This window comes from Molothrus ater, chromosome 19 (assembly GCF_012460135.2).
Source record: "Molothrus ater isolate BHLD 08-10-18 breed brown headed cowbird chromosome 19, BPBGC_Mater_1.1, whole genome shotgun sequence".
Classification (NCBI taxonomy): domain Eukaryota; kingdom Metazoa; phylum Chordata; class Aves; order Passeriformes; family Icteridae; genus Molothrus; species Molothrus ater.
The window spans coordinates 6,050,371-6,071,765 of NC_050496.2; the positions used below are offsets into that span (position 1 = coordinate 6,050,371).

The 21,395-nt window shown below is 47.3% G+C and overlaps 1 protein-coding gene across 22 annotated transcripts in view; it reads left to right on the forward strand.

Moving 5' to 3' along the window:
• Positions 1-21,395, forward strand: part of CACNA1G (calcium voltage-gated channel subunit alpha1 G) — a 148,032-nt gene that overhangs the window by 71,435 nt on the left and 55,202 nt on the right. For 13 of the 22 annotated variants that reach the window (XM_036394483.2, XM_036394482.1, XM_054516868.1 and 10 more), the window contains exons 11-19: positions 7,770-7,921; positions 8,454-8,639; positions 9,748-9,862; positions 10,544-10,699; positions 14,927-14,995; positions 15,880-15,906; positions 17,755-17,848; positions 18,428-18,615; positions 18,745-19,191. In XM_036394483.2, coding sequence (XP_036250376.1) covers positions 7,770-7,921; positions 8,454-8,639; positions 9,748-9,862; positions 10,544-10,699; positions 14,927-14,995; positions 15,880-15,906; positions 17,755-17,848; positions 18,428-18,615; positions 18,745-19,191 — 1,434 coding nt within the window. Of the gene's footprint in view, positions 1-7,769; positions 7,922-8,453; positions 8,640-9,747; positions 9,863-10,543; positions 10,700-14,926; positions 14,996-15,879; positions 15,907-17,754; positions 17,849-18,427; positions 19,192-21,395 lie in introns of all 22 variants that reach the window. The other 9 variants (XM_036394465.2, XM_036394467.2, XM_036394471.2 and 6 more) reach the window with 4 other exon arrangements.

Genomic DNA, 21,395 nt, shown 5'->3' on the forward strand with positions numbered 1-21,395 from the left:
CCAGCTTGGTGAAATGGAAGAATGATGTGCACTTTCAAAACTTGCTTCATCCCTGTATGGATGAAAAATTGCTGCTCTATGCAGATAGTCAGACGTTTCTTTTTATTCCTTCTTTGATTATTGTGGTTGTTCCCCTTGGGTGGGATCCAGGAAATTCAGCTAGAGCATCTGGAGCACCCTCAGCTTGCACCACAAGCGCTTTCATCTGTAAGCACTTCTGGTTGTTGGTGTTTTCCCAGGGATCAGTCCATATTTTTCCTTAGTTCTCCTGGTAGAGGTTTGTCCCAATGCTGTTGGCACCCGCGACTCTGCCCTGCTGTCACTCATGTCCTCACAGAGCCCATTCCCACCCTGCTCAGCCCCCAGCAGGAATGGGGGCAGCAGTGAGTGTTTTTTCCCTCATCTCTGCTGGATTTCAGCTCTTTGTTATAATTGGTTTTTTGCTGATGTTAGGAAATGAGTGGCTTTTCCCCCATGGATGTCTGTCAGCATTAGAGGTAGTGTTACCAGCATCAGAAATCCAGGTTCAGCAGAACTGTGCAGGAGCTCTACAGTGACAGCATTTTTCTTTCCCTCTTTTTATTTCCTCCCTCCCCCTGGTCCCTTCTCAAGTACTAATAGGGAGATAAGTTTCAAACTTGGTTTAGATTAACCAGAAATAGAGGGCTTTAAATCTTAAGTACTTACAAGGTGTGACCAAGTAGAAATGTGGCTTTTGTTCATTTTAAGCTCCTGCGAAACCTGGGCAGAGGGATGAGCTGGTTCATGTTTTTCTTGCATTTTCTGGGATAATGCTCATCCAGAAATCTCAAGCAGAGAGAGATAAGGAATCCAGGGAAGATTATATGCTGTCCCTCCTGAGAGTGATAACGAGAACCCAGCTACAGGACTTGGTGGGGGAGAGTGTCGTCTGCAGGCCCTGTTTATGCGTCTGGGCAGCCATGGTCCGTGGAAGGTCCCTTCAGGGTCGATGAAATTCTCCATCAAATTTGGGGTTCATTCCCTCATTTGCACCCTACTCTCGAGGTAGACAGGTGGGAGCTGGGGACTCAGCCCTGTATGGGCAATAGGGGCCAGGGAATTCAGGTTTTTTTTGCCATGGTTCCTCAACAAAGATGCGTTGGAGAGGAAGGTCTTGCACCAGGAGGTTCCATGTCCACAGGACTCAGCTCCTTCTCTCTGCAGATGTGGGCTGGGAAGGGACACTTGTTGATTGGAATGGGGGAGGCTGAGTGGAAGACAAGAAGATTAGCAGAAGGGATGGAAGGGGAATCCCTCCTGTGCAGACAGCTCTGATTTCTCTGAAATGAAAGCTGCTTTCCTCCCTTTCTTACAGCATTACTTGCTGTGGCATGAAATATTCAGCCTCCATTCAGCCTGTAAGCAAATCCTTCTTTCCCATGCAGTGAAGGGATGTAACTGGACTTGTTAACTTGTCTGAAAAGTCATTTCCTTATAATAAATGCCTATAAATCCTGAACATCACAGCAGTCCTCCAGCCCACTGAGCAGTGAGCACACTGTCCTTTTCCATGTCTCCAGCCCCAGGAGGGGCAGAGCAAAACCTGCTGCAGTCCTCCTACTTTCCAAATTGTTTTCTTTAACCAAGTTGGCAAAGGACAAGTAGAGAAAGCCTATCATACCCCGATTAAGCATGGCTCAGGTTTGCTCTGCTGGACACAGGACAGTAGTTAAAGCCTGATACTTTTAAGGAACCCCAAAGACAATGAATGTCACTTCTGAAAATATGTGTGGATTGAGTTTCTATTTATAGTCACAAGCAGCTCCTGAGCCAACAGGAGCTGTATTTACTGAAGGGAATTGAAGTGGTATTTTGGATGGTTGTGGCTCAGTGGGTGCACTGATACAAGGGTTTAATGTGGATGTGATAGGGGCAGTGCATGGAGAAGGCTTGTGGGTTGTATGAGGAGACAGCCATGAGCTATCAGTCATGGGGAGCTGAGCGTGGGAGAGGGCAAAGACAGGGCACCTCACTTTGTTAATTAAGAGCTGCTTCTGTTGGTGAGAATTTCTTGCATTTTGCCCCAGGACTTGTGGTCTGGCTTCTGTTCTGAGGTGGACTTGGTGTGTGTCTGCACCCACAGGGAGGGTGGAGAGGATCTTAACAGAGCAGTGTTGAGTTGAAAATCCTATCTTTGTGTGACCCATTTGATTTTCTTTCTTATGTATATATATTAGAAATCTGCAAATGATGAGTCAGTAAAATGTTGTTGGTGTTTCCTGTGAAATAGCTGAGGTCGCTATTTTCTTTTTGTGTTATTTTTCCTAGTTGCCATGGTAATGATTTCAGAAAGGTCTTATTCTTGCAGCAGTTTGAATGGGTTAGAAGTTTTCACGGTCTTCTGGATACACTCGCAGAAGCAGAGCAATATCTCAAAGATATCCCTTGGGATCAGGAGGGATCTGCCTCCTGGCTGGTCGTCCCATCCCTCGCTCTGCGCTGTGGTGAGACAGAGTGGGTTTTTCTGTTTTAATGTTAGCAAGATAGAGAGGAAAGACCCTGGGGTGCTTTTGTTCTTTTGTGTTGGCATCCCAGGATCAGGGGCTGGACAAGATCAGGCTTGCCTGCATCCTGGAGCTCATTGTCTGGACAAGGGGAGTGTGGGATGGATGGATATGTGCCAGCCATACCACGGCACTGTGTGCAGGTCTGATGATGATGATGATGAAGATGAAGACCCTGTGCCCTAAATGGGTCACAGCTGGAGGAAGGCAGGAGTTGGAAGCCTTGTAGGCTCTGGGCACTGTTTGCCAGGGCACTTGGTTGCACTTCATGCAGCAGCAGGGCTTGTTTTTCAGAAATTGGGGAACACAGGCCCTGGGGCTGGCATGGCCCCAGCTCCTGTCCTCACCTTCTTCCCTACTCAGTGCCCACAGCCTTGCTTGCTCAGCAGACACCTTGGAGCCCTGTGTGCAGGGAGAAGAGGCATGTGCCCACATAAAAATGGAGTATGTCACTTCTGCCATTGAGCTTCTACTCAACTTTAAAAATAGGGGGGAAAAAAGAGAAAGAAAGGCATTACAGGCTATTTCTGAGTGCCAAAAAGGGCAAGGTGCTGGTCCAGCTTTGAGATACCTCTTGAGGCACTCTGGGGACATCTTCCCTTGCTTCTCCCATCCCCCCTGGCAGTGCCCTGCTTGCTGCCAGATAGCCCTGCCTGATTCCTCCAGACAGGGTGCAGAGAACATGCCCTCCTGGCTGCCACTCTTTCCCCCTGCCAGGCAGGATCAGCTCTGGGTGGGTGCCCAGGCTCACATCCTCCTGCTGCCCCAGTGATGCTCCGTGTTTTTTGAGCGGCACTGTCCTGTCTGCTCTGATTTCTTGTGCTGCCACAACTTGTCAGTGTGCTGTTTGGTACATCAACAAATCGACACTACACAAACAGAAGGCTAACAGGGAATGATTTATCCAGGACAACATATCTGTGTGTCCAGCAAAGCAAGATGTCCTGTAAACAAAATTCAGTATTTACTGAGGGCTCATCGGCAGAGCTGGTGTTTTGTACCACAGTTGAATTACACTTGGATCTCGCTCTTTCTGTGTGTTGCTTGTTTAATCATAGGATGCTTTCCTTTTAATTAGGCACTGCTGCTACTGATGAGAGAATTAGCAGACTCTTCTTTTAATGGAGAAGCTGAGGCTGTGGCAGCTGTGCTGTAATGGGGGTGGTGGGCAGAGGCTTCGTGCTGCATAGAAACCCCAGGCTCTGCACCTCAGTTTCTGCTTCCTGAAAAATGTCATTTTTAGGGTGGTCCTGGAAGGTTTTTTTCCCCCCACAATATATCATTTAGTCAAAGGAAGGATGTTACTTCCCCCAGCTGCTGTGTTGTGGCCCTCAGAGAGAAAATCTGAGTGATTTTGCCAGCTGTTTTCCTCCCAGCCCAGTGAGGATCCATGGAGCTGGTTGTGTGCCAGGAGTCAGTGAGTCTCTCAGGTACATCATGTCTAGAGCTGGTCGATAGTGTTTTGATTAACAGTTATCATCAGAAAATGGCAGTTTATCACATTTGAAGCTGTTTGTGGGAGAGGAGCAGTTTCAGTGGACTGGCCTCAAAAACCCCCCAACTTTATTGGAATGTGTTGTCTGAGGTGTGTGAAATGTCCAGTTGGGGGATTAGCTCCCTAATGGTTCCCACTGGTTTCCCAATGACAGTTGGGGAACAAAAAGTTCCATGTTCTTCTTCAAGCTGACTTTTATTTATGATTTTTTAATTTTGGTTGATTTACAGTACAGAGCAAAGGGATAAAGGAATGGGGAGTGAAATAGAGGGAAGAACCTCCAAGATTTTGTGCACTGTGTCCTAGTTTCCCAAGTTTGAAATTTTGAATTCTTATTTGGGATGGATTGATAATTTCAATTCCCATGGGAGAGAAAATCATGTTCCTGCTGTACTATAATGATGTCTCAGGAAAGAGGTCTCAGACTTATTTGTGATTTCTCTAGAGTAGAAGCGTCTTATAAAAAATCTTATTATCTTATACATCTGTGGCTGAATGAAAATCCCATCGCTGGCATTCTTAGAAGGGTCTGAATCCCTACAGCCTGGCTGAGATTCCCCGGGGCAGGATCATGATCACAGCCCCCCTCTCTTGGTACAAATAAATCCCAGTGGTGTCATGGCAGGGGTCCCCCATGGACCAGCTGCAGCTCTGTGTCCCTTGAAAGGGATGATGAGCTGCTTCAGGGGACTCATGAGCTGCCCTGGGGACCCCTGAGTGGGATTGAGGGTCTTGAGGGGATGCCCTGCTTCACAGATGGCTGTGAAATCCCCCAAGTAATTTGCATCACCCCATCTCAACTTTTTAGGGATGTGTAGTTTCCCGAGGCAAAATAACTCAGTGGATTTCAGCAGGTCAGAGTGGGATGTGCTTCCAGTAGATGCTCAACATACCCATGCCAGCAGAGCTCCAGGCTGCTCTGGATCTTCTCTTCTCTTTTCCTGGATGGATGACATGGAAGTTTTCCCTTTCTCTTTCAATCCAGTTTGACCAATTAGTTTTTTGGATATTAATTCTCACCTCTGGTTCAGGAGTATCCTCTCTTCATTTTTATTATGTCTGCCCAGTGTCTCAGATATTGAAAACTGTTTCCTGCAAGAGAAGTGGAAAAGAGTGTGTGGAGGAGGAGTAGGAGGGCAGGCAGCTTTTTTTGGGGTGAAGTAATGGAAGGCAGGTACATTTTTTTGCTGCTATGCCAGCACAGGTTGACCCATAGCCCTCACAAACCAGTGCCAGGGCTATTTGGGTGTTGGATATCTCCTGAGTTGGATGGTCTGGGAGGGAAGTTTCATGGGCCAGAAGGGTCACAGCCCGTCCAGTGTGTGCTAAGGATCCTGGGAGAGTTGCAATGTAAGTGCTGCTCCCCCTCTGCCTTCCCACATCACCCAGCTATGCCCTGCCAGCACCTCCATCTGGATTTGCACATTCCAACATCTCTGACCAAAAAGTGCCCATGAAGTCTAAAGTTTCATTAATCCATGCTATTAACATGTCATCCCTTTCCAGGGCTGTTGGATTTTCCATGTCAGCCCCCACGAGGAAGGGATGTTGTGACTGTGGGAGATGTTGGGTGAGGGGTTTAACTGGGTTGTACCTGTGGCTCCAGTTGGATTTCACTGTACCACTGCGGAGGGGGAACAGAGGATGGGAATCAGTCTTCAGGGTCCAGGTTAGTGGTGCTGATGGATGAGAAGGAAAGCTTCCAGGAACACATCTCCTTTCCAGCTGTATCACTGCAGTATCACTAATGACAGCACAGTCTGCCTCAGCACTGAGGCACTCATGAATGAGTTGGCATTTTTTGTGAGTAATGTAGAATTGTAGCTATTTCAAATTGTCCTGAGGTGCAGCTTGACATATAAGTTCTTGGCCTATTTATTACCCTGTGTCTGAGTGTTCCCATAGGTATTACGGCATTAAACCATGGCTGAATTTAATATTGGGAGCTGCTGCGTTTGTATTTTAGCTGTAGATCAGTGGCAGGTGATTTGGGCTGTGTGCATGATGTTTTTGGCAAACTCTAGCCAAGGGATCTGTTCTTCAGCAAGGATGTTTGAGGTGTAAGTTGTGTTCAACACCCTCTTTTTTTAACTTTTTATTACATTTTCTTTTAAATGCTGCTGTTTCCTCCTTCACTATTCTGTGTCATCACAAGCTCCTGCCAATATCCGTGCAGGGATATTATCTGTGAAAGTCTCAGGGATTCACTACTATGTTGAGATAACATCACACCAATTTGGGTCCCCATCTACCCTCAAGCTGGGTTGGAGGAACTTGAGTTGCAAAGGCTGGACCTGGGTAGTTTAACCCTTGGAAACAAATATTTGAATGCTTCCATGGATTTATCTGTGGTTTTTGCCAGCATGTATTTATGAACCCCTTGGTCACTGTAGTTTTTTGAGGCTCTGAAGCATGGTTGACCAAGTGTTGATCCTGTCCCTGAGGTCTCTACTCTTGTGGTTGCCATCAAGTCAGGATTGGGTCACCTCACCTACAGCCTGTGCTGTGATGTGGCAGCTCCTGGTCTGTCACAGGAAGTTTTTGGCCGGTCATGAATGTCTTTCATGTAAGTGGAAGGTGCTGCCAACTGCATGTGTTGCACATTGTCTTCTGCTCGTAGTGCGTGGCTGCTGTAAGCATGCACATCTGGCCATAACCCACCATGGTTATCGTCCAGGCATCTAAAGCCACATGGGTGGTTATAAGTGAGACCAGCCAGTGCCAAACTACCCCAGGGGAACCTAGCAGCCACTCTGTGTGAGGTGTGAGGTGAGCTGTGCCAGGCCACGGCCGTGCACCACCTTAGTGCTCCTGATGTGACCCCACCACCATCTGCCAGCAGGATGTCAGCTTCTGATTTTAATGAAGCCTTTCAGCAGAAACAAGCAGCTGCAACTGTGTCTTGGGGTTAAATGGGGGGAAGTGATCTTGTATGGTGATTCTGTCTTTGCCACTGACTGATCCCACACAGACTACACCACTGGGTTTTGTCTTCTGCCATATGTTTTCCAATAATGCCTGTCCACCTGTTGGGGAAACTGAAGCACTAGGCATCTGCAGGCATTGTTGGGAACCCTCTGTGAAACATGCTAAAAAAACATAAAAGGTATTAATTTAGGTCTAAGACTACCAGGAGTCTGTTTGATAAGTTTTTGTGGTTTTTTCATATCTCTATTTTCAGATTGCCTGTCTGGAATGCCAGCATTGGGCCCTTCCTCGGTTGCAGATTTGGGGCCACCTGATAATGAGATTTCTTTTGAGTAATGAGATTTTTTTTTGAGCCATTCTGGTTATATCACCTCAGATCTCTGCTTTTGAAAAATCTTGGCTCAAATCTTTTGATGAGCTACGAAATAAAAAGACAAGCCCTAAAGGGATATTTATGTGAGAAAACGGCCTGACTTTCCCTTCTGCATAAGGAGAATCAGTGTGGGGGATGTCAAAGCATTAAGCCTCAGTACATGCCACTTCTGTCTGAACCTCCTGAGGTGGTACTAAAGCTCTGATTAACGTGAAGTCCATGTCCAGATTTACCAGCTGAATTTACAATGGACTTCTAAACCTTAAACACTCTGAAAGTATTTTCCTTCCATCTCCTGGGCTTTGAGTGAGTTATTGCCGTTTTCTCACCACATCATTAGCATCAGTATTCTTGCGCTTGTAGTATTGGGGCTTGTGTTTTCATGTGTGATTTTTGGATACGGAGCTGGCTGTTTGTTTTTTTCAATTTCCTCATCTTCTTTCCCCAGCCGGAGGAACTTACCAATGCCCTTGAGATCAGCAACATCGTCTTCACAAGCCTCTTTGCCCTGGAGATGCTGTTGAAAGTCCTTGTTTATGGTCCTTTTGGCTACATTAAGAATCCATACAACATCTTTGATGGGATCATTGTGGTGATTAGGTACAAACCTTGAGCTTTCTTTATGTGTGCTTCTCCTCATTTGGGTGTTTAATTAAACAGAAAGTAATGGAGAGTTGGCATAAATACCTTCCTGTGACACTTTACACTTCTCTCTGTAATTAATGCACTTCGGCATGATTGCTAATACATATCTTGGGATTAGTTTACGGTCATTTTAGAAAGAGGCTCAAGCAGAAAGCTATCAGTCCCAATGTCCTGGGACAGTCTGGGATCCAAATGGCACAACCAGTGCCCGATGAAGTATCTCTGTTTTTTTGGCACATGCAAAGGCTATAATTGCCCCTGCAGCTGCAGTCACTGATTTCTAGGCGTATTTTTGACATTCAAGTAGGGCTCTGCTCTTAACAAGCCTGGACAGAGTCCAGATAACTGCAAGCATTGGCATCACATCTTTGCCCACTTTCCATCTCTCTTCTCTCTGAATTTCACCTTCCCTTCCCTGCCCCTCCACTGGGCCTTTACAATTCGGCTTTGTCTGTCAACTTGCATTGACATTTTTTGTCCTCCTCAGCGTGTGGGAGATCGTGGGCCAGCAGGGCGGGGGGCTCTCAGTCCTGCGCACCTTTCGTCTTATGCGGGTGTTGAAGCTGGTCCGCTTCATGCCAGCACTGCAACGCCAGCTCGTCGTCCTCATGAAGACCATGGACAATGTGGCCACCTTCTGCATGTTGCTGATGCTCTTCATCTTCATCTTTAGGTGAGTGTTTCCAATTCCCTGTCCTGAGCTTGCTCTGGGTTTTTAGATGGGATCCTGTGGTGGGATGAGGAGGTGACAGAGTCTGTGCCAGAATATGGCTGAGCTGAATGGTCCCAGGAGCAGCATTGCTGGCTGTGGTTTGCTGCCCTAAATTCTCTCAGTCAGCCAGATGAGATTTCTTTGCAAAATGGTTTACAAAGAAGATCTTTCAGGCCGGATGATTCCTTGACATCTCCACAAGACAGCAATCCCGTTACTTACCAACTATCAGAAAGCTTGTTGATAAAAATATTGCCAAGAAGAGGATGATGTTCCTAAAGGAATGTCATGGTGGTGCTTGTGCTTTTTCATGGCCTCGTCTTCAGACAAGTAGAAATGTTAGAAACACGGTTGGGGTAGCTCTGTATTTTTAGATTTTGGTCTCGATTTTGAGAAGAGTTGTTCTCTTTCTACAGCCAGCTGTGGTGTTTGAGCAATGCAGGCACTGGGAAGGCTGAAGAGAGACAGTCTCTTCCAGGGTATAATGTCCCTTCTTCCAGTGAGACTCCAAAACTGCCATTTGCAGGCGTGGTACTCAGTAGAGCTGTAAATAATTTGATTATTCAGGTTACTAGCAGAGAGCAGGGAAAAACAGATTATTCTTTTAGTATCTATCCATAATGAAAGGTATTCTGTTCTTCTGTCAAAATTGAAAAAGCTGTTTCGAGTCCCCTGATATGTCTTATTCAGGTATTTTACAGAAACCCTTTTTGTCTTCCTAATTCAGTTGAAGCATATTTTGCTGAAAATGTGTCATTGCAAAACAGAAAGTCAAAACATTTTGTTTAGAAAATGTTGAAAGACAATGTTTTGACTTACAAAAAATGAAGCAGAAGAAAAACAGGAGCAGGCATACTTTCTGGTTGAAACTCTTGACAGATTTGACCTAAATTCACAACTGATTTGCGTGATCTCAAGGCATGTTTTTCAGCAAACAAAGGATCCATCTTTTTTAAAAAAGCATAAAAAGGAATTGCTCAGGTGAAATCAGGAGAGAGTCACCCTGCTGTATGATTACTGACTTGTGTGGTGGTCTTCTTGTCGAGCCCCTGCTTCCTGTCATTTGCAGCATCCTGGGCATGCACCTCTTTGGCTGTAAGTTCGCTTCAGAGAGGGATGGTGACACTCTGCCTGACAGGAAGAACTTTGACTCCTTGCTCTGGGCCATCGTCACTGTTTTCCAGGTACAAAATGGAAAATACAACAACTGATGGGTGTTTTGAGACTGCAGAGATAGGGGTTGTTTTCCAGTGCATCCGAGAGAGCTTAGTGAAGCTCCATGCTATGGAAAGCAGATGACCCAAAACCACAAGTGCAGGTTTATGGGAGCTTTCAGACTGTTTTCCAGACTAAATCAGAACCCTGGTGAGGAGGGGCTGTCAAGTCAGGAGGCTCTTGTGTTTGCAGGGTATGGACCGGGTGGGTGAAAGTAAATATAGAGGGAAGAGATGGAAAGGAGGAGATCAGGACCATTTGTAGTGGTATTTTGACAAATACTGGAATCTTATTTAAAGCTGATATGTGCAGGTTTTTGTTCTAGCAGCTCTGGGCCCTTTAACCCTAGGATCTGTGGAGGACTTTAAGTCATTCTGGCTGACCAAAGGAAAGGTCTGACCAGTGTGATGTTACCCTCCCTTATGGTTGTCCCTGGATATGGGGGACAGGGCAATTTGCACAAGGTCCTTGCTGGTGGTTGGGAATCTCTGGTTCTCTCTCTTCTCTGGCTCAGAAGGGATTTATCCTCTTGTGGTTACAGCTACAGTGGAAACCCTAAAAGCAGGATGCTTGTCTGGCCTATCCAGAGTGTGGATACCCAGTATGCTATCCTCCAGTATCTCCATAGTCCTGATACTCTTCCTCTGCAGATTTTGACGCAGGAAGACTGGAACAAAGTCCTTTACAATGGCATGGCCTCCACCTCATCCTGGGCTGCTCTCTACTTCATCGCTCTCATGACATTTGGGAATTATGTTCTCTTTAATCTGCTGGTGGCCATCCTGGTAGAGGGTTTCCAGACAGAGGTAATGTCCTCATGCTTGTGCCTTTGCTTTCTTTTCAAGTTTTAGGACCTCCAGATCCTGGAATCTGATTTCTGAGGTGGACAGCAATACCTTGACAGAAGTGGTATGGGAAAAAAGTGGGGCAAAATATTAGGTCTTCTTATTTTTTTACTTTTTTTGTTTCCGTAGCCATGGTGCAATTAAATACAGCAAACCCTCTAAATGAAGGGCTTAAATGAAAAGCGTTGTTAGCATTAATGCAGAAGTGGGAATTGAGGTGTGAGTCAGGCACTGCGGATGGGATCGCTGCTATGACAGTCTCTTTGAAACAGTTTTCGCTGTGTTTGTCATCCAGATTAAAGGCCCCTCCTGAAAACTTACACAGGCTGGTACGAGATTAGTGACACGATTATCTTTTTTCATGGTATGCATTCATGGAGCTCTTCCAATTTCCAGCCCTGCAATGCTCTGCGTATTTTAAAGTACATGATTTCTGGTCTCTGCCATCTGCTTTGTCGCAATGGGAGCTTCCACAAGACATCCTGCATTGCTGGAGGCTTTGAGGGGGCATGTAGGCTCAAGCTCAACCTTTTTTTCCATCCTACTGCCAATCCAACTGTCCAGCTTGGTGTGGGTGTGCAGGGGTACACCTAGTATCCCTCAGAGTGGGGGACCTGTGGTGCTCACCTGCTCGTTGCAGAAGTTTTCCAGCTGTTCAAGAACACCCATAAGGGGAGGGGACCCCTATACCCTGACTGGGGCATTGGTTGGAGGGGTAAATACAACCTAAAACTCCTCACTGGGATCTGCTTATATGGGCTGTGCTTCTACACACTATCTCTGATTTTTTAAAGCATTCTGGGGTGAATAAATATTTGAGTTTTGTTGCATGTGTATTATGATATCCTGCAACCCTATGAACAGAACAGTTTTTATTATCATTATTATTTTTGAAGTTTGGAGTTAAATTAATGGAGTCATACCAGGACATAGCAAGAATAATTTTTTTTCTTTTGTATCGTGTCTTTCTCTCCATGATGGTACTTTTGTTTTTTAATTGTTATTGTTGTAGCTGTTTCTGTCTGTAAATGTCCCCCACCATTCAGTCAAAGGGCCAATCGCTGCTGGGTTCTCTCAAAGAGCAAAATGTTCCTTTGCTCAGTCTCTCAAATACCAAAAATGTTCCCTTGCCCAAGTGAGAAGAGGTACAAAGCTCCTTGTCTGTTCCTGGTGACAGCTTCGAAACCCAAACTTTGTTCAGTCTGGCAAATTGATCTTTGAAGGTCACCAGCACAGGAGATCACCTGAATCTCTGCACCTACTATGCAGAGAAAGGGATACAGCCTTTAAATGCAACAGCCCATTTGCCAGCCCCTGGCCCTTAAGGGAGGCTGACTCCTCTGCTCCTTGGCTCAGTCTGGTTTACCATGCAGGAGCATGCTCCTGCTCCACCACTGCAGCATGCTTCTTTCTGGGCAGCAAATTATCCCTTGCCTTGTGGCCAGCTGTGCCATGGTGCAAATCCCTGTAAAGTCATGTTCTAGCTTAATGCGTTGTGGTTTTATTCCAGTAATGATGTCCTTGAGGGTATGGCTACCCTGGAGGCACTTCCCTGGAGTCAGGGAAGTGCCTGCAGCACTCCTCAAATTTGCTCTTGGCTGTTTTCTGCAGCAGGGCTGCCCCATCAACTGCCCCCATGTCTCCACTGCCAGAGCAGCACTGGGCTTGTCCAAGCCAGCTCCAGGATATCTGTGTAAGCTGAAATGTGTTGTGTAAATGAGGGAGGAACCTTGGATTTGGAACAGCACCAGGGACAGCCTGAAGCCAGTGATGCCCATGCCAGTACTGAGGCAAGCATAGGGACCAGCAACCAGTGCAGCCCCCAAATACCAAACCCGGATTGTCAGTTCTGCTCTGCCCTGACAATTTTAACAAACTCACACCATATATCTATAATTTGTCTCTCTGATTATATTGCTATTTTATATCTCCAGCTTTAATGATAGCTTTTTAATAATAATCTTCCTTCCACATCCTTGTTATTCTGAGTTCTCTACATTCATCCAGTAAGGTGCAATGGCACCAAGAGAGCCCTTGGCTCAACCCAGGTTTCCTGCAGCAGACTGGGAGTGAATGTCTCTGGAGGTCAGGCCCCAGTCTGGCCTTGCTGGTTTATGTTTATTCAGCTTTGCTGGTGTGTAGCTTTGTGAACAGATCACATTCTGGTTTTTGCAAGCCAGCACAGAGGATCCTCTCCTAAGCAGAATTAATAGAGATCATCTCTCGCTGTAAACAAACCCCAGCGTCTACTGCCCGTGTCTGCACTTGACTCTTCTGAGTTGAGTTTGTTGGTTTTTTTTTTCCACATTCTCCTTCAGATTTCTGGGCTGAAACACAAGCCTGGGGCTGCTGCCTTTATCTCCCTGGTCCTTGAGTACCTTTCCTCAATCCACAAGCACGTCGTTAATTTTAGTGCATGGCTTTGCAGCCCCAGTTGCCAGGCAGCAGATGACTATAAGCAGCTGAAAAACTAAAAGGGCCTCTTCCAAACTTTAAATACAGAGCAATATATTTTGCAGGATTGAGGTGGAAGGGGTTTTCCCCCCATTTTTTCCTTTAATTTGGAATTGATTCCTTTAATTTGGAATGTTTCATTTAACCAGCTTCTCTCATGACTGTGCAAAAGGCACAGGCAGGACTTTTTGCCATGTGGTTATTTTTGACTGCACATTCCCTGATTGAATTGGACCCTGGTGTTGATGCGGGGAAGGTGAGCAGTGGACTCTGTTTGATTGAGCTGCTAACTGGAAATTACTGCGTGACCACTCTGGTGCCTGCCTTGGAGACTTCTCTCTGAAGCAAGGAATGACTCCTCTTAGTCAGGCATAAAGCTCCTCTCCTGAGGGAATTCTTAATAGTGTTATCTCCAAGGTGTATTCTTCCATTGGTAATCCTCCCAGTTTGTGTCCTGTTGTGCCCATCCGTCCTCACTCATGGGTTTGATCCTTTCTGTCCTTTGTGGCCTGCTCTCTCCCTGGCACCCCAGGTCCCCCAGCCTCTCCATCCTGCAGGATGCTACTTGCTCTCTAGAGGTAGCATCCTTGGGGAAATACAGATGTTCAACTTCTTCTGAGCTTTCACCAAAGGGAACAGTCCCTCCTCCTGCAGGGGAGATTTTGGATGGTGTTTTTCTTGCACCCCATGCCTATTGCATTCCTATCGGCTTCAGTGGGATTTTCCTTGTGAAAGGAAAATTTCCATCTTTTCCCTTTCAATGGCTTTTCCATGTCTCTCTCTGTTACAAGCAAAGACTTTAAGTGTCCATCACATTGCAGGCAAGTCCTTAAACTCTTCATTCCAGCCTAGGCTGGGATAAGTTTTGTAACAATTTAGCAATCAGAAAAAAAGATCCATTGCTGTGTAGGCAAGAAATTCAGCTGGTGGGATAAATTGTGCCCTACTGCTTCAGCATGGAACCTCTTGTTGCCCTATGGGACAGGACCAGGCACTGCCACACTGCTGAAAAATGCTGAGGAATACTGGGAGAGCCACCCCTGAGCAAGGGGAAACACAACAAGGTGAAAAATGATGTCTGTTTTCCAAATGGGCAGGGAAAGGCTGGCTTCTGGTGCTGTGAAATGTTGGGGTCATGGGTGTTGCAAAATTTCCCAAGATGGGGCTGTGCCCCCCTGGCTGCAGACCTCTGATTTAAACTGCTGGTTCAAATGGGTGTTTCACTAACAGGACTGAGCATGGATCTGAACTCACAGCAGACTGTGTCTCTCCTGAAACTAGGTATTTCACCTGCAAGAGCACTGATATTATGTTAATCAAACATTCATTAAAAGCCTCCATTGCTGCTTAATGAAGGTGTAATAAATAAAGATGCTATTATACAGCTGCAAAAAAAATAATGTTTTCAATAATTAGCTGGTGTTTCATTAGCACAATTATCACTTAGGAGCTGAAGCAAGCTCTATTCTAAACACTTAATTTAAAGGGTGTAAGGCTGGTCCCTTCAAAGGGCTTCTTTCTACCTGAGATCCCACTCTCTCCCTGTGCTGAGTGGAATGGATCCAGTGCCTGGCTCTCCATTGTAGCCACACACTGCCCTCCTCCCCCTTCCCCTCTGCTTCCCTGCCTCTTCTCCTGTGTTTTTTGATTCCCCACTCAGTCCTGCTGTTGAAACTGAAAATTGAACCCCACCTTCCCCTTCCTCCCTCTTCCTTCCCCCCATTTCTCCTTCAGGAGATCTCCAAGCGAGAAGAAGCGAGTGGGCAGTTAAGCTGTATTCAGCTGCCTGTCGACTCGTTGGGGGTACGTACAGCACATCCCACCGCCACTGTGCTTGTCTCTCTTGTGGTGCCTGGTCACACACTGTGGTGCTGTTCTCATAGTAGCTGTCATTCTTTTGGGGTCTATTTGAGTGTTTTGGAAGTGGTTTTTTTGGGGTTTTTTGTTCCTTTTTGTCACCCTCATTGTTAATTCAGCCCTGATTTTAAGTCCCTTCCTTCTCTGAGGGACCCAGGTAAATTAAGGTGGGTGCTTTGAAGTGGCTGATGTGGCTCCAGCCAAGAGGTCCCGCTGACCCCTTTCTGGATGCCTGCCCTGGGGAAGGCTCCCCAAGAGACTGTCACAGCCTCTCCATGGCACAGTCACATCCCAGGGACCTCCCTGAGGATGTGGATGGTGTTGCTGATTGCAGGGCATGCGTGCCAAGGCTCCCTCATGCAGGTGGGGGAGGATGCCTAGGAGTGAAGGGACCTGGAATCAAACCTGTTTTGATAGGTGTGTGTGTTGATGTGTGTGTGGGAGTCCTGTGCTCTGCAGGACAGGGTAAGACAGCAGCAGTTGCACTGTGGGAATGCTGAGATTGCCAGCACAGTGCTACATTACAGGATGTGAAATGATCCTGTTCAGGTCCGAGGAAGCTGTGGATCTCTGAAGCACAGCACACCACAAACCTCACCCTTCTGCCAAACTTATCTCTCTTTTTACCACTCACTTCCCTTTCTTTTGTCTTTTCCAAGAAGCCTGGCTTTTTCCTCAGCCCAAAAGCCCTTTCCCCTTGTATCCCAGTGTGTCAGTCCCTTTTGGTACAGGCTGGTTTAGCTGTCATACTGCCTGGCCCAGCTTGACATTATCTCATTTCCCAAAAGGATTTTAACTCCCTGTTCTCTCATAACCCCTTTTCTATCCAGAAAGGCAAACTGGGAGTGCAAGAACAGGTAACGGGCAGCAGCACCAGCTGTGAGATGTTTGCCTGCACCATCCCGAGTCTGGCACGTGATGTTTGGGAGGGGATGCTCACTGCCCTCCAGACATGGGGTTTGGTGCTGGGGAAGGGGGTGGGAAATTGCCACATAGCTCTGCTTTTCCGTCTTGGCACACATCTCATTGTGCCCCCTTAAAACTTTCCTTAGGGCTGTTGAAGAGCACTCCAGGAATACAAATAATGTGAAATTCTTCCCAGTATTTATTTACTTTTAATAACCCATCAGGGAGAATGAGTAATTCCTGGCAGGCCTGCTGACAGGCTGAGCTGGGAGCCTCTGTGGGGAGCATACCTGGAGCCAGCTGGAGCCCCTGCTCACACAGAGACTGGATCTGGCTCCAGCAAAGCTCAAGCCAGGCTGCCTTTACTGCTCCCCCTTGCAAGGTGCATTCCTGACCTTCTCAGACTGCAGCCTGCAGGAGGAGCTTCCCTGAAAAGCACAAAAGTCCTGAATCCTTAGGGTATTTTTGAGCCAACACTTCATGTCACACTCTCTTTTGCCTTAAAAATATCTTTGAGTGTCCGGCCTGCCTGGAAAAAATATCTTTAATAGTTTAGTGGCCCCACACTAAATATGGGAGGAGTATTTGGGCTCATCCCTCTGGGGTGCTACTTAATAATGAGGTATGGGGCACTGACGTGTTGGATTCATCTCTTCCTTCTGTCCCAGGCTGGGGTCCTTCTGAGATTTTGCAATCAATGGGTACCCTAGCACCAAACCTCAGCAGTGCTGGCCAGGGCTCCTGTGGACGCAGCTTAGCCTTGGTGGGGTTTTCTGGGGCTCCTGGGCTCTCACTGCTGAAGTGAGGATCTGCTTGGCTTTTCCCATCCCAGCATCTTCCCCCACCTTCCCACCTCTTCTCCATTGTGTCAGGGCTTGGTGCCCTTTGCCAGAGCAGTGGTTTCAGCCATGAATCCTCCTCTTTTTGGATGGGTATCAGTCCTTCTGGCAAGCACCTCTGCCCCTCTTAGGTGTATGCTAACTATACCACACCCTAAGTGCCTTTTTGCAGTGCCAATGGACAGAATCAGGGTCTGTGCCACAAGACGGAGCAAGAACCCAGGCACCACTCAGAGAACAATGATCAACATCATCTTCCTCTACCTGAGGATGGGACCTGTCAGAGGAGACAGGCCTCGCTCAACCACCAATGTTTGAAATGATACAGCAGAACTTAAACTTCCCAAATGATCCAGCATAAATCCCCAAAACTCCTGCTCCTCTTGTGTGTGGCAGCTGGGAGGGAAAGGGTCCCTCATGGCAGTCGATGTTGGGTTCTGCCACCTGGATCCTCTCTATGCTGATGGGGCGTCCATGGACACGTCATGTTTTTCATGTTGGGAGTTTGGGGTCTGTTGTGCCCTTTCTGAACCCTGGATTGCTCCAGCAAAGCATCACTGGAAAGAGCCACACCCAGAGACTTTTAGGTGCATAAATTCAGAGAGATTAGTAGGATCATCTTCTGTCTGCAAATTGTTCATCAATATTGGTCCTTCCCTGACATCTGCCACATACACAATTCCAGCATCAAAAATTAAGCAATAGTTTGGTTTTTCTCCTGATCCCTTTCTGGGACCGTGTTCAGAGCCAGCGGCAATCCATCTTCCTGATAGGAGGTTAATTAGTCTGTGGTATAAACCTGTGCATGCATCATTTTGTGGAAGGTGATGTTGCATCGTGGTACCAAGTTCAGTGGATCTGTAAGGTGTGGTGTTGGACACGGGAATCCATATTTGCAGAGGGCTGTCTGTGCACTGTGGCCCCTCAACTTCCTTGCTGAAGCCTTCTGTTTTGCTCCAGGGTGATGCTTCCAAGTCTGATTCCGAGGGGGATCTCTTCCCCCACAGCCTGGAAGAGGAGGGAGAACCTAAGAAAAACTTGTCAAATCCAGCCTGTGAGTAATAACCCTGGAAGGACAGGGCCTTCCACAGAAACCTTGCTTTGCCGTGAAAACAGTGTGTCCAAAAGGAAAAACCCCTCCTGGAGGGAATGCTGTAGTCCCAGTTGTGTCATGCTTGACTTTGCAGCAGGCTTGGGGTGGGATTGTGGGATGCAGGCAGGGAGAGACATGATTGCATTTGAAATGTTAATTTCCCCATTAAGCCCGAGGACTGGGCTTGAGGGGTGTCTCTGCTGGAGGAGTTTGGAGAAAGAGGATGGAGGGGGTAGTCAGGAGGTTCCCAGGGCTGGAGTTGGTGGGTGTTAATTGGCGGTTGAGGGGGCAGCAGGTGACATTTTGGGTGTGCTGTCCTCTACCATTGTTACCTGATCCCATTGACACCTGATCCCATTCCTGTTTGACATCCCCCTGCTGGGCTGAACGACCCAATTCTCCAGAAGGGCTTTTTGGCCCATATCTCCCTGATGCTCAGAGCAGAGCCTTCCCTGCGCATCAGCTTTGCCTGCCCACGAGCAGGCTGTATGTGTTCCCCCTTGAGGTGTGACGTCTAAAAAACCCGCTTGTGTCTTCCAGTGATGGCCCTGAGCGACCACCCGGAGCTGAAGAAGAGCCTGACCCCGCCGCTCATCATCCATACGGCCGCCACGCCCATGCCCATGCCCAAGAGCGCCGTGTTCGGGGACGCGGCGCAGGGCTACGAGTCCCGCCGGGCCAGCGGCGTCTCCATGGACCCCGCTGCCGCCCATGAGCTCAAGTCCCCGGTACTCGCATCACCTTCCCCTGCGGATGTTCAGCGCGTCCGTGGGGCTGTCCGTCCATCCAGCCGCCCCCGCCGGCCTGGGGCGGGTGGCACAGATCTGATGCGCTCCCTGTCGCTGTCGTTCCCACAGCCCAGCACCCGCAGCTCCCCTCACAGCCCCTGGCGTGCCAGCAGCTCCTGGAACAGCCGCCGCTCCAGCTGGAACAGCATCGGCCGGGCCCCCAGCCTCAAGCGCCGGGGTCAGAGCGGCGAGCGCAGGTCCCTCCTGTCCGGGGAGGGGAAGGAGAGCTCGGAGGAAGGGGACAGCTCGGATGAGGAGCACTCTAGCCGGGCCGGCAGCTTCAATGGCTCTTTGCCTCACCGCATGGAGTCTCTGGAAACGAAAGGGTCCTTTGACCTCCAGGATACTCTGCAGGTGCCTTCCCTGTATCGGACCAGCAGTATGCACAGCACCAGAACGTCTGTCTCTGAGCACCAGGACTGCAATGGGAGGACCTCTCCAGGTCTGCTGCTGCACCAGCTCCACCTTGATGAGCCCCACCAGGATGGTGATGATGGCGATGATGAAGGTAGCATGGTAAGGAAGTGCCACATGCTCATTTTGGGCTTTATGACTTGTCAAAACAAAGCTTGTCACTGTCTCAGGGGTGCACAAGTGAGTGCAAAAGATATTAGGTCTCACCATCACCACGAGACCAGACAAGAGTCACCCAGAAGGTCTCTAGGCAGTGGATGCTCTCAGAAATGGGATTGGTATCTAAGTAAGTATTACATGCAGTATCAGATGGCTTATGATGGAGACATAAGGGCAAAACTGTCCAGATTCCACTAAATCATGCACAGTGAAGGCTATTTGAAATATATGCCTTTATGGGTTAGTTTTTGGGGGTTTTTTGTGGTTTTGTTTGGGTTTTTTTTGTTTTTTTTTTTTAAAGCAAAACAGGTAAGTCTCCCTGCTTTCCAACTGTTATTCAGTTTTCTGCCCCCACACCAGCAGCAGAAAACTTCTATAGGCAAAGAAAGAGCATGGCTTGGTCCCCCACTCCCATGGCAGAATTAGTGCCATGGAGATGGTGGTAATTTCAGAGGCTCTGCATTAATTTCCATCTGAAGAGGCATTTCACTGACAAGTGTCTCTTTCACAGGCCTGAAAATTGTCATTTAGGAAATATAAGCTGAAAAGACTGCAAATGCAGGGAAGGGATCAGGGTTCCTGGTCCTTTTTTCAGATGGATGTTTGTATCTTAAATGGAAAAAAGGGGAATCTGGCTGCTTTTCCAAAGTTGTTTGCCTGACTGGCAGAATGGGGCTTGAGTTGGGCACAAGGGTGTCACAGTTCTGGCTATCATATGTGCATTGGGGCCAGTTTTGGAGTGTTCCCTGCTTGTCCCAGGTTATCTCTTTGTTTGATTATACCTTGTTCCCAGATTTAAAAGTGTGATGGTCTGATGTGTCATCCCCAGGGGTGACTGTTTCTTTTGGGGGAGTAGATGGGGTTTGGGTAGAGACGTGATGGTAGCAGGGGCTGTTCTGGGAACAGGAAAGCTGCAGATTTGGACATGATTTTACTCTTTTTCTCTGACTTTATTGAATGAAATTGGAATTGGGATCATGTGAAGGGGTGTGAAAGGTGGCATTGACTCCAGAGTCCTCTGTTCCTTACATGAGGAGAAGGAGAGTTAGTGCTGGCAGAATGGAGTCACTCAGCCGTGAACTGCCTTTGCAAAAAGCCATTATCCCATTACATCTCCAGTGTGGATCCTCAGCCTGGATTTTTACTCATTGTCTTAACCTGCTTTTTACTTCCATAAAATAAATTGAATTTTTAAGAAAAGGAGCAGTAATTATTTTTGGAAAATGCCCCACTATTAGAAGTGTTGAAGAGACCATGCTCCTTATTGCTTGCTAGGGATTTTTTTTTCTCATGCTCCAACATCTAGCTCACCTGGTCCAATTATCCCACCAGTCCCTTCCTTTCCCCCCCCCCCACCCAGGATCAAAAGCCAGCAATCCCCCTTGTGCTGGGCATGGTGTGATGAGATGTGTCCCTCCTCTCCCAGCCAGTGCTGACAATGAACCGTTGAATAAGATTTTTAATTTTTATCATCTGTTTTTAGCATAAACCAAACATCATCCTCTGTGTACTGAGGTCTGGCCATGGAGGGTATAATCACCTTAATATCCTCCCGTGTAATGGTCAGAAGCAAATGCCAAGGGGAAGAATTGACAGAATAAGGGAAATAAATTGTGTCCTAGCCCATGGGATAGCCACAACTGGGATACCTGCAGCTAGCTGGTGCCTTTCCCATGCTCTGAAATATGTCTTCCCTGCAAATCAGTAAACCAGATGGATGAGAAGATATTGCTTAGATTAGAAAAACTAGTTCCCAGGTTGCAGGGCTTCCCTCCTGACATTTGGGGAGAAACTCTGCTCCTAAATTAGCCTTAACAAAGTTGGGGGATGGGGGAATTGCATTTAAATTGAAAAAATGAAATACAAAACTACCCATGAACAAAAGAGGAGAAGAACTTGACTATTACTCAGATCAAAGTAATCCTAAATATGCCCTTCTACATCAAAGCTTTGCATCCCTCCTTACTGCCTGGATTTGATTGTCTCTGTGCAGAAATTAAAGGAAGAGCAAAGACTTCATCTGGATTTCCCAGGCTACCCTTATATTAGTGAAGCTCTGCTGCCTTCGATGAATTTCTTTATTTCTTCGATGATTTTCTTTATTCTGAATTTCTGTCCCTCTGAGGAGATAAAATCAGGCCCCTGAC